Below are 17,542 nucleotides of genomic sequence, written 5' to 3'. Positions count from 1 at the left end.
TTTGCTGCGATTTTTATAATCCCTTCTCACACTAACAAAACCAACCTTTCAACTAGGGAAAGAAAAGAAGTCACCTCTGACTCTAGGTGTGCTGAAAATGCATGGAAGGCTATAATGAAATCCCTGATCCATTTCCTCTGCTGGAGGGCAGCTGTGCATTTGAAACAGCCTATTCATTTGTTTTATTTCTATTCCACCTTTCTCTCAAAGTGGGACCCAAGGTGACTTCCAAAAACCCTATGAATTAGTCTGAAAGTGTCAAGTAAAATAATGGACAATGAAGATGTGGGAGGGAATAACCATCTTGTCTTTTGTTCATGGTCATGAAGAGAAAGTATTACAAGAGCATGAACTAAACAGGAAGCATGGGATGCACACTGTAATTTAAATAAATAAATACAGATTTCTTTGATGTTATCAATCTATATAACACAATACATCAGAATTATAAGAGTGTTTCAAAAAAATGGATGTGATTTGAAATTGCTATATCCCTGCAAACACAAACTGCCCATCAATAAAATTCTTACCACTTGAAAGGGTTTCAAATGATGGCCACCAAATGCATCTCCAACCGTACAAACAGCCCCTAGCCTCAGTCATTTGAATGATGGCGACCTAGTAACGTAAGGTCAGATGCAGTGTTTCTTAACCTGTGGGCCGTGGACCACCACTGAGCTGCGAGGACAAAAGTCTGGTCCACAAGCCTCCATCCTCTTTAATTATATATTTTATTTTATTTATTTCTGCTCTTTTCACACTGCCTTCCACTCCTTCCCTACCGCTGACCAAAGCATATGTTCGGTATCAGAAACTAATACTGATGTGGTCTATCTGATACAATTTTCTAAAATCAGCACACCAAACTGAATCTAAAGTTGACAAATAACTGATTCATAACCCTTTTGGTACTGATGTTGGAGAGTAGTTCCTGGTCAAAGTGGTCCTTGGCCAAAAAAAAAAAAGGTTGGGAACCACTGGTCTAATGAGATATTATCCATTTTGAAGTTATTTTTTAGATTTGTTTCTAGCTCAAAATGGTTAGTAAACTTGATAACCTGATAACTCATTAAACCGTTTATAACTTTTTGTGTAGTGGTACCATGTTGCTACCATAAAATATACTGCTTTGAAATAGGGTCCATCCTGTAACTAACAAGGCACATCTGGATGCAAATAACAAGAACATGACAGACGCTATCTTCATCACTTTGTTTCAAGCATACGATAATATCTTTATACAAAGAAGTTGTGTTTTGCCAGAATGGTTAATAGCAATTGATAAGCTTATCCTCCAAAAATTAATACTTTTCAACCAATCTAAACAAACAGCCTTAAAGCACTTTTACATGTTGTTGGTGGAAGTGTTTTAAAAAAGATTCTGGCCTGCAAGATTAGAATTTTTTTCTCAAAATGAATCTACTTCACTTATCAGATATTTTAGAAAGTAATGGAGCCACAGAGAAAATGGTCTCGTTCATGCCCTTAGGACAAATGCTGCTCAAGTAATGTATGGCCCTGCATACTTCGCTAATAAGTGTTCTATCCAGAAAAAAATAACACTGTTTTAAAAACCCAGACAGCTTTATGAGGTGAAGCAGGTATAGCTGGAAGATGTATGCACAGACTTACTTGGCAAATACAGCAACGGTACTTTAGCACGTTCAGAACAACCTTACCTTGTTTTGTTGTTCTTATTTTTAAATCTATCACACAGAAATCTGAAAAAAATATATGAGCTGGCCTTCCAGTAAATAGCTATAATTTTTGTTTCCATATTATAACAAAAATGTGCTATACGTTCTTAAATGTTATGTTTTATCAGCTGGCATGGAGCACTTAGCATTATTACACTAATAGCAAGAAAATGTAAATAAATTGTAAGACAGACTTTTCATTTCAGTTTGGAGAACTGTGAAAATGTGAAATGTGAAAATATTTGTATGCAGGCTAAAGAAATAAATGGAATACAGAAATTATTCTTTATTTCAACATACCTATATATTAGGCCTGGGTAACAACGCAAAAATTTGTTTCTAAAATCGATTTGTAATTGGGGTTTTTTTTTGTTTCGATATTTAAAATAATTACAAAATTTTCCAAAAAAAAAGTTCGGTATTTACGAAATTTCGTAAATATTTACAAAACATTTTGTAAAGATGGCGCCCTTTTTTTTCAATATTTTTAAAATATTTTTTAAATTTAATTATTAATTTAGTAGAATAGGGAGGAGAAATTAAAATTATTATTAAGGAGGGAAGGCAGGCACTCACTCTGGCGGGCCCTCTCGCTCGCCCGCCGCTCGCCCGCCGCTCGCTCGCCGCTCGCCCCTCTCGCTCGCCCTCTCGCTCACTTGCTCAGCCGGCGCCGAGAGAGGAGAGCTCCCAGCAAGCATCGGCAGGCGGCCATCTTACGTATTTCCGAAATGGACGGAAATACAAAATTTTTTGGCGCCTGCCGTTTCGATATTTAAAAACACTTCCAGGTTAAAAAAAAAGTTTTGTAATCGTTTCGTAATTCAAAAATTAACGAATTTTTTAACGAATTACGAATTAACGAAACGAATTGACCAGCCCTACTATATATACTCGTAGATAAGCCGAGTATTTCAGCCTTTTTTTTTAGCTGAAAAATCCTCCCTCGGCTTATTATGGGGTCAAGGCCAGGCATTGGAGCCTGGAGGCCATTGCTTGCAATATATGATATATTTCTCTCTCCTCTTATCTCCCTTAAAAGTGTTTTCTTTTCCAATCAAATGGGATGGAAAGAGGAAAAGAAACTATATTTCATGTCCTCCTTATTTGTATGGCTCTCTTTCAAACCCACCCAATTTCCTGGCTTTTTTGTGCATCTCAATGTCCTGTATTAACTTTATATGTGCATATTTATTTATTTATGACATTTATATGCCGCCCTTCTCACCCCGAAGGGGATTCAGAGTGGCTTACATATATACCTACATACATACATACATACAATATATTATATTATAAGCATAGTACAATATCAGTACTATATATTACTATATTGTACTATACCATTATATTGTAATATTATTAGTAATATTACATATAAGATATTTAATTATAATATCATATTATTATTATTTAAGATATTTAAAGCTTTACCTTTATGTATTAGCATAGTAAAAAGATGATGGACTGATTATCTCTTCTACTGATTACTTAATTAATTGATTCAATTAAGTGATGAAATCTCAACAAATGTATAAAATCAAATGTACCATTTGACATAATATATTAAAAGTCATGTTGTAGACCAAAAATAAACAACTGTACTTATAGTAAGGGGAAAGGACCATATTTAATTTTTTTCTCACTTTACACAACAGTACACAAAACACAAATAAACAGAGATGCTACAGACTTATCAGTTAATACTGTCCTGTGTATGTGATTAATCCTCAGGTAGTGGACCAATCCCATGTTCTCTGGGAAAGCAGCTGCAAAACATGCTTTGCCTATCAGAAGGCCCCCCAGTACAACCACTGAAATCTCCACCATCACTGTTGCATCCATTTAGGCAGCCACTGTCATGATGGATCCTAAACCAGTCATCCAACACCATTCCCCAAATGAGTCTGGAGCTGAGAAATATCCCTCATGCTAGCATAATAAATTCCCTTCCACTTGAGTCAGTGAAGGGAGGAGAGATTAAAAGAGGGAAACATTCTTCACATAAAGTTGTCAGGGCCTTGTGTGTAGAGAAGCAGATGCCCACATATTTCCCATCATGCCTATAACCTAAAGAAGGTTACCCAGCACTACTGAATGGAGCTTGTCATTCTATTTACTAGTTATGAGAATAAACTGACATTTACTTATTTACTTACTTAACTGACTTCAATTCCAGCAAAAAAGAATTAGATGTATGCTTCATATTTACTCCTGTCTTATTTTGGGCCCAGTTGTGCAATGATATAAACACAGATTTCTTATCATCCAATCTGATCAACATCCCATAGAAATCACTCTGTCCTGTAAAGAACTGTACAGCTTCACGATAATAATAATAATAATAATAATAATAATAATAATAATATAAAACTTTATTTATACCCTGCCACCATCTCCCCGAGGGGACTCAGGGTGGCTTACATGAGGCCAAGCCCAAGAAAATACATCAGTAAAAACAACAAAGCAAGCAAGCAAGTAAAACACAATACAAATATCATAAATAACATATAAACAGTAATACATAAAAGATTTAAAACACTGTGGACAGGGCTGGATATAATAGATTAAAAAAATTTAAATACTGGGCGTGACAGCAGTAGGATTTCTAAACAGGGGGTTTTAGAGGGTAATGTAGGGAAATCAATCCAAAGGGAGAAATGCTTCTTTAATTCAGGCCACAAAACCTGATGTAGCTTTTCATTCATGCTGATTAATAAATCAAAACACCTGATTAACTTTGTAATTTGATTAAAGATGGGATGATTCCTAAGCCATAAAAAAACATTTCTGTCTTGCTGCAGGAATTCCAGTATTTATTATGTGTTACTTAAAATACATTTGGAATGGGTTGCTGTAAGTTTGGAATGTTTTTATATCAGTCTTTTCCTTGAACATATCACCTGTCCTCTAAAAGTCTGGGAGTATTAAACAGATAAAATAGATAGATAGATAGATAGATAGATAGATAGATAGATATTAATAAACTTTAATTTACATCTCTTTGAAGGTGCTGTTAACCACATTCCTGAGTACAGATGTATTTAACCTAACTGGAGCTCAGTGCACCCACCAGGACCTTTACATAAGCTTTCAGGCATGCTGCTACTTGAGTGCTTTGGCCAACACATGTAAAATTGTATTCCTAAAGGAAATTCACACCCACTAACCCAAAACTTCAGTTTACATTATTCCAAATAAGTATACTGGCCAAGGTCCAAAGACCTGCTTATGATCATACCAAATGGCTTGTGCTACCTCAGTGGAATTTTTGACTTCTGTCTTTTAACAATGACATATAGCCACAGTTAATTCACCTCAATGCAAAGCAGTTTAAAAGCTCACTCTGTTTCAAAATCAGTCTTCCAAGTCTAACAGGATCCCGCGACCAGTTTACCTTTTTAGGATCCTGTACATATAACCAATCCTGTCCTGTGCTAGGGCACACTGCACTAGCATTTTCAGAGTTACCACAAGTGCAACGAATAACACAGTTTTTAGCTGCAGAAGGTATTGTACAAAACAGTTGTATAATTAATTATGTAAAATTGTGCATATAGTTGTCACAGCTCTTTTGCAATCACCTGCTGACACAACACCTTGCACAACTAAGTTGCACAGATACATGTGTAAAAGTATAACCCAGATTTATTTTCTGCTAAAGTTGAATTGGATTTAGGCCCTGATTGGTGACTCAATCTATTATTAAGTTATATACAGTGAAGAGCCTGAAACAGAAATATACAGCTAGTCCTCCACATTTGCAGGTTTAATTTTTGTGGATTTTATTATTCACAGAGTTGATTAATATATCCTCTCTATGAATCATGTAGGTCCTCCATCACAATTGTATTGTCAACTTCCAGTACCTGCTTGGACACAAAGGTTCCTAGAGAGGTGTTCTCTCAATCAGGATAAAACTTTTGTTCTGACTAGGTAAAGGTAAAGGTTTTCACTTGACATTAAGTCCAGTCATGTCCGACTCCATTTCTATGCCGAAGAGCCAGCATTGTCGATAGACACTTCCAAGGTCATGTGGCCAGCATGACTGCATGGAGCGCTGTTACTTGTTCTGACTAACAATATTATTAAAAAGGAAATATGTTCTCTCCATTTTAGAAAAATGTGGTTTCTTATTCGTGGTTGCTCCAATTTCCTCTAAGTCCTATGAAAGTGGAGGGCTTGTTATAGACTTCAATTGTGTATGTACATCTGGAAATAAGTACCAATGAATTCAATGGGGATTTCTTTAGAGTAGATATGCATACAATTGTACTGTAATGCGTTAAAACATGAATAGAAGGATTCTACCTAAAATAATTTTTTGTTCCACACTCTGACAGGCACTTTTATGCTATTACTTAGGGCTACCTCATATGTTACTGAAAAGATTGGTCTCCAAATTACCCTAAGATATTTATCATGTTTTTGGCATCTGAAAGGAGGACTACTGCATGTAAACACATGGGGACCACATGCCCTGGAATTGATCGAGGGAAAAGCTTGACAGCTAACAGGATCTCTAACCTGATAAACACCAGCTGTCTCTGTATGTGGGCGCATTCCTGAGAAATATTCATTGCAAGAAAAAGGTGAGGCAGACCATCCTGTGATAACTTTAACTTAAATAAAAAGGAGTTTAGTCCTAATCTTAGAACCTATCTGATAAATCTGTTTATAGGTATACCTCAGTTAATAAAATAGATGTGTTCCTGGTCTTTACTTCTTTAATAGAATCTTTGATAACAGAGGTATAAAATAACATGGAAAGAATAAGAATAGGTTACATCACACACACAAAACACAGCATGCTCTAGCAAAACTTGTATTCAAAACTAAAATGCACATATAACATGAAACAACTAGGATGTAAGTAAACAAAAGCATTTTGAATATTCTGGAGGCCACATGAAAACTTCTCACAAAATGCATACTAGGGTGATTTTTCCTTTTTTTCAGCAGTCTCCAGTTTTCTTGATTTCCATCCCAGTGGCAATATATCTATGCTTTTTCAATGTGCTGGAGAAGCTGGTGATGCCTTGTCCTTTTAATTCTGGTTTGCTCTTTACACATGATAAGTAATTGTTTCTGGAAGCAGCTGTTTACCCCTCATGTTGTATCTAAGAATACACACCTACAATACAACAGAATTCTATTTTCCACAGGTCCAGCTTTATTGCATTTTTTTTTACTGAAGACAAGCTGTTGAAATACAACACCTAAACTGTGTCTTTCTCCAGCCCTATTTCACCATACTTCCACTACCAATGCTGCTTTAAAAACGTCCAGATAGATAGAAGACAAGGAAGAGAAGGCTGAGGTAGGAGAGACTACTGTAAAACGACTTTGTAAAAAGGAGCTTCTTTATCAGAAGCTTTGTTAACTGAAATATGCCTGTGTTTATAAGTGATCAAAACTGTTTGTAAGGTTGGTGCTCAGTGCCTAATCCATGTTCAACAACTTCAGATGCAACTGATACTGAAAGCAACTATAATCGAGATCACATATATAAAATGTTGTGGTTTCTAATCTCATTTCTAAACAAATCAAACAAAACATCTTCAACAGCTGAAAGAAAATGGATGAATGGCCTGTTCCGCAGCAAATGCTCATTCCAGCCTTTTAATCTGTCATGAAAACAACTATTCCAGAGCTCCAGTGTTGTTGACATGTGGACAACTGGATCCAGGTTAATCCAGTGTTCATATCATCAGAAGCAACCTTCTGGCAGATTTTTATTTGTAACTTGCTTATTATGATCACATCATTGGGCATACTATTGTGGCCTCACCAGAAGCAATATCACCAACAACATTCTACCGGAGAGGTGTGCTGTCAGCCCAGTTGATCATTTAGACTGCAAAACAGCTTCAGGACACTTCCTTGTCAGTATGTGTGGACTCCAGCAGCTCTGGAGCAAACTACTCTGGATTATTTCCCCAGGTGTAGGCCCCATCTACACTGCACTATAATGGACTGTAGAGGCCCCAATATTATGATGCCTCAGGATAATGCAACTTAACCCAGAATAACCCTAGAAATCTAGGTTTATTCCAGCTTTAAATAACACTGCCAAAGATTCATATCTTTCAGTCAGGTTTCGATCTTTGGGGGTGTGGGACCTGTAGACACAGCTCCTGGGATCGCCATTCCTGATCCCAGGAGTAGTCCTGGGATCTACACAGCAATCCCATGTGAGGGAGGGGGACAATGCCATCCTCCCCTCCTTGGCCACCTTTCCTGTCTTTAAAACATTAGAAATAGGCTCCTTACCAAGACTGGAATGTTTCCTTTGGTCCTCGGAGCCTCTAATGATGCAATGGCACTTTTGAGAGGGGAGGAGGGAGTTCTCCCTTGAAAGCTCTGTGCATCATTGAAGGGCACCACAGTGCAAAGGAAACACTCCAGGCTTGATAAGGTGCCTATTTCTAATGTTTTAAAGTCAGGAAGGGGGCAAGGGGGGGCATGGGACTGGGAGTGATTGCAAATCAGCATAAGTGAACATGTTGTCACCCCCTTGCCAAAAAGCCAAGATTTTGGCATTCTGTCTGGGTAACAAATGGACAGGGAACTGAATATTTAAACTCCAGTTCCCTGGGCATTTTCTGCAGTGTGGAAAAGCCCATAAATGCAATTTGGAACTCCCTGGTTTGAATTTCATTTCAGCAATGAAGATAACAGAATAATCTTTGGATATAGTTGTGCAAGCCATGTTATTCCACCCGCATCTAAAACTTTTAACTGATCCAATCTGAAAAGGTTATTATATAGATTACTGAAATGTGTGTGAAATATTTTTAAGTGCTAGTAACAATCTGTAAATGCTAATAATTAGTAAGCATTATTCATATACATCTGGCACTTTCCTAGTGTTCCCTATGCTACCATGAAGATGTAATTAAAATATAAGATTCAAGAGTTGTAAAAAAACAACAGGCTAACAAACAACCTCTCTAAAAGCATAGAGGCATGAGCGAGTACAGCAGTCCCACACTGTTGACTACAGAAAGAGAGAATCTCTACGTCTACAGCATACACAGAGTTGCAACCACTTGCCACAAAATAAATATGACTTATATAAATGAAATTCAAGTGAGCAAACTAAAAAGAGTAGGCATTTACAGTCAGCAATACTACTGCATCTAGACTAATGGGCTAAGACTTCTGTGTTAATTAAATGTATTTGGTTTTAAGGAATGCCATAATTACACAAATGATTAATATGGCATATATATGGAACTATTCTTGATTAATATACATGGATTGTTACATAAATATCATATGAAATTAACGAAGTTCAAGGCACAGTTTGCAGTTATTAGCACAATCTGCAATCCACAAGACTTCAGTTCACAGATCCACAACACTGTCAAGAGTATTTACACTACACCACTGCATCCCCAGTGATGTACATGTATCTTCCAAGTTCTGAAATGTGCCTTCCTAGAGGCACACCCATGTGACATTTTTCAAGTCTCGTTTAGTATTGCAGCAAATCCTTCATTTGTTCTTCAAGTTTTCCCTGTTCCTTTTTGAGATGCATTATTATAAATAGGTATTGCATACCTTTAACTGTAGCTCGTCAAGTAATTACCTGGGAAATCACACAAATGGATTATCTGTGCCTGTGCAGGGTTTTTGGTGCCAACCCCACCCACACTTAGTTGCCTCATGCCCTCTCTGCTTGCCTAATCTCTCAGTTCCATTGACACTGAAGCAGTAGCATCCAGAAACTAAGGAGAAGCAGGACACAAGAGAAGAATAAGTATTATTGTGTAAATTCACAGAGTTCACTCAAAGAACTCCAGGTACATGTATGCAATCTGTCTTTCTTATTTATGGACTCTGCGACTCACACAAATGGGAGTTTAGCAAGCTACGAATCCAGGGGAAGGGAATGTTAAGCTAAGTAGCGAAATGGCACTGCTTTTCCAAAACTGGTGTCATCTCTGAACCATGCACGAGGAATAAATGTTAGAGGCAGTAACCACAAAGCTGCTCTACAGACTTCTTTCAGAAAGAAAGCTAACATATTAATAGACTTCATGAAATGGCTATGGACACAGACTGGAGGCTCCTTTGTGGCCAGCTCATAAACCCAACTGAGGGTCAAAGCCACCCATTTTGAGAACAGCTGTGAAGAAACTGTCACTCCCCTTTTCTTTGAATAACAAAGAGCTTTTGAGAAATATGGAATCCAGTAGTCATGCCCACATAAAAGGCTAAAGCCCAACTATCATAATCTTAGCCACATAATCAGAAGCTTAGTTTCCTTGAAGTAAAGCAGGTAAAACAACAGAGTCAGATCAGGAATAAATGGGCATTGGCCACATGTCAGATAACAACGTTGTTCATTGCAAAGAGCCAAAACACTAAGGTTTTATATCTTAAGATTTCAGCTACTGCTTGGTTAACAGGTGTTTTTCAGCTAATATCTGAGACCTATGATACCTTGCCCATTCTATCTAACACTCTAAAAATGTTGATATGTTTAACCCTTCTGTAGCACACCTATCCAAAACTATAAAAAGCCAAAAACCAGAAAACCAAATGCATGTCATAATCCAATATCAAACTGGAAAAAACATCTGGAAATCAAGAAAAGTCAGAAGGGAGTAAGATTCAGAACAATTCATTTGATGCACTGCAGTGGCTGATAAAAAGGAACTCAGGGTTTTGACAAGAAGAAGGGATATGTGATGCCAAAGGGTGGACAGGGTTACTGTCAAAAACCTTACATAATTGCTCTAAAAGTGTGCAAATAATACACTGCACAGGCACAGATAACACATTTGTCTGAATCAGAGGGACCAAGAAGAAAAGCCTTGGAATCCCTTGATGCAGACAGATACAAGCACACACACACACACAAATATTTGAAATAGCTTTTAACTTGTTTATAATTAAATGATGTTATTTCTTTATCAGAAACTCTGGTACCAAAGGCAGAAAGTAACATGAAAAGAATAGGAATAGGTTCCTGCATCACAAAACACAAGACGAACAGGACGAAAGATCAGTACATATGAAATGAAACAACCAATTGAAGTAAGCATTGCATAAGTAGAATTTTCCAGAGACCCCTTCGCTAGTTCGTCCAAAGTGCATCCATTCATTTTTGTTTTCTTTCATCAACTGGTTTGACTAGAGCAGAATCCTGCTCCTTCCCTGGTTAAGGTTTATTGCATTGTTTACTAACTAAAATATACCATTAATCTATTCAAATATATCTATGTACTATAGCTTTTCTTAAGTTTAAACATTTGTACATGATTTGCCCAGGTAGTATACAGTACTGCCTAGTTAAATCATACATAGTTATATTAAGTTTAGGTTAGTCATATTTAGTCTGAACAAAATCAGTGTGACTGGAGTCAGCAATCACTAACTTGTCCATTGATTTCAGCAGGACTAAGTCATAACTTACTCTTGTTCTAACCGTTAATGTTAAAACTACATATTTTCATGTCAGGCAGCAAATTCCAACTCCTATATATTTAATAAAGAAAGAAAGAGAAGGAGGAGAGAAGTGACATAGTGCTAGTAGCAGTACAGGGAGAAACGAAGAAAGGATGTTTTCAAAGGACAGAGGGCACTTACCATCCTTTACGGACTGAAATAAAATGAATAAATGTGACAGAAATAGAGAAGAGCCAACTGCACATTTTCTGTTTTGGGGGAAAATGCTACATATATTACAAAAAGATTTCTAAGTACATCAGACAAAAGTCATAGGCTCATGCTCTTCTGCTACTTTCTGAAGGAAAGGTGGTTCTATTACTGCAAATGGATTTAAACAATGCTCTTTGCTCAATGCTCTTTTTTAAACTAAATCAGAAACAGAAATTAACAGGAGAAAGTCTAGATAGTGTGCATGTTAAATTACCAGGAATGCAAATGTATTCTGAATGGGCCTGAATATACAGTATTTCTGCAAATTATATATTCAGATTTCTAAATATGAGCATGTTTTCTTTGTAAATAAACTGTTTTGTGTTTTGTGGTTAAAAAGACTCTGGGGGAAATAGATCCTGAGCAGAGGATATTTACAATGGACAGGTTTATGTTATTTTATAAAGGAAAAGAAAACCTTAACATTAATTCCTCACAAGGCCACTTTTGTTTCTTTCATACTAGCCAAAAATCTGAGTGGAGTAAGCAATTTCCATGGCATAATGCAAGGAAAAATCATGATTATTTTCCAAAATGCCACAATAAGATCTTCGCATAATAAATTACATCAGTATTCATAATTTAATTTAGATAATTTAGATGACAAAGATCAGATTTCATACCAGAAAAGAGCTTATTGTATTATTTACATTCTCTATTTCCTTCCCTATCAATATAAACTTGGTTGTTAGCTTTAGCTTTAATGCTACAACCATGCTGAATCCAGGTGCAAAAGCTCAATTCACATGGAATGCAGTACACATTAAATCACTGCATGTCTGGCTGCTAGTAAATCCCTGCTGTTACTCACCATTGGATGTTGTGCTAGAAGCAACAGCCTTCTCACTGACATCTGTTCGAGTTGAGCATTTCACTATGGGATTCTCAACTTTTTTCTTCTCACCCGCAGTAGAGCTATGGGACTGGGCTTCCATGATGACTTCTCATTACTTCAGCTCTCTTCACACTAATATCTGAATAAGAAAAGAGGCACAAACTTTTTAAAAAAAAGACAGGTGGATGGAAACTGCCACATTTCTCACTCTAAGAAGAGTATATTCCACATTTTCATGAGCAATCCATAAACCATCTCACAAAGCCAAACAATTTATCACCTCTCACCGCATCCTCCTCAAAACTGCTGAGAACAACCAAACAATGAGTTAGTTTGAGCTAGAAAACAGTGAGGCCAGCATGAAGTGTTACGAAGTTGGTTTGATTTTATTTATTTATTTATTTTGCTTCTACCTTGTCTTAATACCAACCCAAATACACACTGTGGATGAGAAAAGCAATCCAGAATTCTTTTACGTCATAGCTATATGGCAGTAATACTACTATTGTATAAACCGCATTGAGTCGCCTGTTAAGGGCTGAAAAATGCGGTATAGAAATAAAGCAAATAAATAAATAATAATAAATATTGTTACCCATTTTAAGATCTCTGTAGAACATTCTGGTCCACCAATCAAAGACCAATGCTTTAGTTTAGCGATTCCCAAACTCAGGTCTGTTATGTGATGTGCATTTCAATTCCCAGAAGCTTCTGCTGAATTTCCTCAAGAACCTCAAGAATTTCAGGAGCTGACATCCAAGTTCAGAGTTTGGGAAACACTGCTCTAGACCACCAGCCAACTAGTCAGAGATTCAGAAACTCTGCTCACATCTTGTTCTGCATCCACAACACTACATTACTTTTCTAGGACTCTTTGCTAATTTCTGTAGTTTATGTTAATACAATATGAACAAATAAGTAATTTAAACCCAAGGGTGTGACTTCCAAGTAGGGCAGAAGAGACAAGAAACTTGACTATATCATCCCCTCTTCCCAAGCTAACTGAACATTTTCTAAGGAATCTGGCAAAAAGCCAACTGTTTCTTCCCAACCATCTCTTCACAATTTGAACTACACAGCAGAAGTTGAACTGATCGTCGACTTGACTGTAAATCCAAATATTTAAACTTCAACATTTACTTCATTCCAGCTAAACTGCAGTGGATTACATCATCAAGGCTGATAGCATAAACAAATTCATTTTGTTTGTTTTACAACTGTAGTTCTGAAAAACATTGCTGACATAGCACACCTGTGAGAAATGCAGGTAGAACGATAGTAACAGAAGAATTGCTTTCTCTAAACAATCCTAAAATGGAAATTCCTAGAGAGATATTGTTATGCTATCTTTCACCATCTAATTTTAGGGTCACTCAATATTGTTAAGCAGTCATTCATTTTATCAGTCTTAAAAAGTACCTAGTTGTCCCTTAGCATCACGGTCACCACAGAAGGTAACATCATTGGTCATTCCTTCTCCCTCTCTCTCTCTCTCTCCCTCCCTCCCTCCCTCATTCACAAACTCATTGGTCTATTCTTTTTTGGAACCACTGTATCCTCTCTACTAGCTACTTTATGTCTTTACACATATACCTGAAGTTACACCAAGATCAACACAAATGATGGATAGCATGGAAGCACGAATTGCTATTATTTGAATTGTCCTCTGGTGAAGACAAGATCTACATGCACTGGTGGTAGAATCTAGAGAATAAGATACAATGGTACAGTGAGCCCCTGGTATCTGCTGGGATTTGGTTCCAGTGCCTCTTGTGGATATCAAGATCAGTGATTGCTCAAATCCTGTTGTATTCAATGGCAACGGAAAATAGTGCCCCTTATATAAAATGTTGGACTGCTCAAGAGAACCTGAGATTCTGTGAAATGGGGTAAGATTGAGAACCTTCAAAGACAATTGGAGTACTATTAGATTGGACATATCAATTCAAGATATCTGAGGTGCATAAAACCATTATGACACCAATTTAACTGTTACATTTCCACCAAAAGAAGTGCAGAAATCACTGATTTTTTTTCTTCTGAAAGTTTCATAATTTTCATAGAACAATATCCATGTTTTCATCTATGAAGAACAAAACCCTACTCTACCAGCAAATAACCCTACTAGAATGATTTCCTTGTGTCTAGTTTAAGGATCAAGAATCTGAAAATACCGGAAAAAATATTTTTATACAGTGTTGTTGTTGTGCGCTGAACTATTTCTGACGTATGGCAGTTCTAACAGTTTCTTGGCAACATTTGTTCAAAGGAGGTTGGCCTTCCTCTGAGGCTTAAAGAATGAGAGTTGCCCAAGGTCATCTAGTGGCTTTCCATGCCTGAGTGGGGATTCGAACCCTGGTCTCCAGAGTCAAAGCCCAATGTTTGAAACGTTGCACCATGCTAGCTTTCTCTTTTATATATATCCTTTGAAATGATACTATGGGCAGAATATAAACAATTTTCAGAATCTGTCCTATGTTCTTTGCTATGCTGCATGACATAGTGCACTTTTAACATGCATACTGCTTGTACATTTCTTTCATCCATTTTTTCTTCAACATGCTTATGCAGGTTGAAGCATAAGCAGCTTGTAATTATTATTATTATTATTATTATTATTATTATTATTATTATATTTCTTACCTGCCTTTCCTTCTGGCTTGAGGCGGGTTACAGAATAATTAAAACACATTAACATTGTAAAAATACCCCAAATACACATTTTTAAATGTATTTCTAAAAAAGATTACGCAAAAATTAACCAAAATTAAGTTTTCATTCCCAAGCATTCAGCTTCTACCACTTTCCTAATGAATTCATTAATGTTTCTTTTTAAACTATTCAGAAGTGAGCGGAAGATTAAGAAAGAGATTTGTCACTATGGTCTTTCCTATATTGCAGCTTCCCAATGATAATAATGGCAGAGGTAATTTATAAAGCTAAATAAATAAAAGCAAACAAACAATGCTACTTCTGTTTCTGCCTCATTGTCTCAAGTAAAGGCTGGAGTTGATGAAGTAAATGACAATGCACACCTGACATACAGATACAAAATTCAAAAAGGAATGCCAAATTCTTTGTTCTTTATTGAACTGCAAAATACAAAACCTGATCTATTAAGTATTTATTTATTACTTCTACAGATCAAAACATTCAAAATAGTTATTGGTGGTAATACTAAACTATTACCTATGGGTTTATTATGAGGCAGTAGAAAATTTAAAACGTTTTATTCACATTCTCTCCAATTGGTGGAAGGCCTATTCAAAGGTGTTTGCTTCCTATGTTCTTAATTGATATTATTAGTCGCAGAGCTTGAAAAGTTTACTTTTGTGGACTACAACTCTCAAAACCCCCCAATTAAAATGGTCACATGGTATTTTGGCTGGGGAACTCAGGGAGTCATTCTCAAGTCTAAGCCCTGATTTGTCTTGTAAGAGTCAGAGGATACAAATCATTAAACTCTTTTCAACAAAAACAGAACATCTACCAAAAAAAAACCTGATTCCCATCATTCATCCTAATACAACTAAGCATAGTGCTACCAAGCGATCTATACACAAGCCATATAATGATACTATTCACACATTTTCAAACCATAGCAATTTCAAATCATTTTGAAACACCCTGTTCTAGATATGGAAATCTTCTTTCAGAGGAAAATCTATGAAAAACTTGCTTGTTGCATCAAAATCCGCAACATCTATAGGCCTTTATGCTAATTGTCAACCAGACCATACCAAATAAAATGTGAATGCTCTTAAAGTAATGGTTCCCTTAGGTCATTCTGCCCTTAAATGTGATATTCATAACATCCCAAAGCTTTGCCTAAAACAATGTCACAAATTGTTCCATACAAATACCACACAGCCTATAAAGCCTATACAAGCACAAAAGCTCTTGCCCTCAATCTAAGTAAAGGGTTCATATTCATTTTGTCCTCACATTTTGCAGTTGAGAGAGGGAGTAGACCTTTACTTTGAAGATTTCTATTCTAACACCAGTTATATGTCTTACCGGTGCCCCAACTTATTGTTCCTTATTACTAAAATCTCTCTATGCTTGCTGTAGTATGGTCCTTTAAAACGTTAAGTCAAAACAGCACTGTAAATGTACATTTTTATTTACTACAAAATGTACTACAAAATTTCATTTGATCAAAGTAGTGTCTAACATCACTAAAAATGTTTAGTGCATTCTAGTTGCCTTCCCAACAGTTAAAATCAGGAAAAGTAGTTCACCAAAAACAGGTCCCAGAGAAGTCAGATGGTCCAAAGAATGATCACTGTACCTTTGGGAAAAATTAATATTTTGTGCAGTCCTTTTCTTAAATAACAGCAGCCTAAGTCTATTTAATTGGGCTTTTAGTTGAATCATATAAAACATTTTTGCATAATCATAAGCATTGACATCTAAATATAACAGGCTTTGCAGGATGATGTGGTTTTGGCTTTTATTTCAAAGTTTTCCATCAGTAACTTTCAAATCAGCCTCTCTTTTCATATCACATGAGTATTTCAACTTTGTTTTCAAATAGAAGCAAGCTAGCTTCTTATGCTACTATCTTCTGTCTTCATATGCATAAGAATGATGACCACAGCCAAGAAAAAAAGCACACAGCCCTGAACTTTCATAGGTAAAATAGAGGGATAAACATTCCTCTGTGAAAGCAAACATTCATGGTCTTTTTCCATCCAACCATGCCTGATTCCTTTGCAATTTTCCCGCAGGCTTGAGTCCATTCATCAAATTAATCTGAGCCCCACTTTCAAGCTAATCCCTCTCAGGCCAGCAACCTGCTTGCAGGTGCACCTCTGCTTTTCAAAACATTACAATGCAAGCTTGCACCAAGTGCAGCTTAATTTACACTGATGACGCAAACAATCTGTTGGTGCATGCTCAGTGAAAAAGGCAAAACAAATTATTCATTTGAATAAATACTGAGGGCAATAAATAATATGAAATTACCCTTTGTTACATCCATACAGTAATTACATCCTTTTTGGCACTTCCTTTTTCAGACACCTATAAATTAACTTTTGGTAGCCAGCCAAACATCTGTGCTCCCTGCTGACCCACCCACATGGTTGGGGATGGATCCTGTATGTGATATCACTATGAGGTCTGGAGTTGCTCCAAGTGCTTCAAACAAACAAGACAATTATGGAGGCAAGCGTATGACTACCAGCTCCATGCTCAGGTATTAGGTCTCACAATGAAGCATTCCAGATACTTTGTATTTCACAGCTTAGTTCTATGTATCCCCAAAACATAAGCAAGGAGCAACTAGACTTTGCTTCAGTCCCAAAACCCATTTCTTGCTTTTCCTTGAACACTTCTT

At 36.6% G+C, this 17,542-nt stretch overlaps 1 protein-coding gene across 4 annotated transcripts in view; it reads right to left on the bottom strand.

The window, feature by feature from the left end:
- Nucleotides 1-17,542, bottom strand: part of GLI3 (GLI family zinc finger 3) — a 264,261-nt gene that overhangs the window by 224,938 nt on the left and 21,781 nt on the right. For all 4 annotated transcript variants that reach the window (XM_060781580.2, XM_060781581.2, XM_067470174.1 and 1 more), the window contains exon 2: nucleotides 12,178-12,340. In XM_060781580.2, the coding sequence (XP_060637563.2) occupies nucleotides 12,178-12,301 (124 nt within the window). In that variant the 5' untranslated portion in view covers nucleotides 12,302-12,340. The remainder of the gene's footprint in view (nucleotides 1-12,177; nucleotides 12,341-17,542) is intronic.

Source organism: Anolis sagrei, chromosome 6 (assembly GCF_037176765.1).
Source record: "Anolis sagrei isolate rAnoSag1 chromosome 6, rAnoSag1.mat, whole genome shotgun sequence".
NCBI classification, from domain to species: Eukaryota; Metazoa; Chordata; class Lepidosauria; order Squamata; family Dactyloidae; genus Anolis; species Anolis sagrei.
Note: the sequence above shows the minus strand (reverse complement) of the source record. Positions and strands in the feature narration are given on the sequence as shown.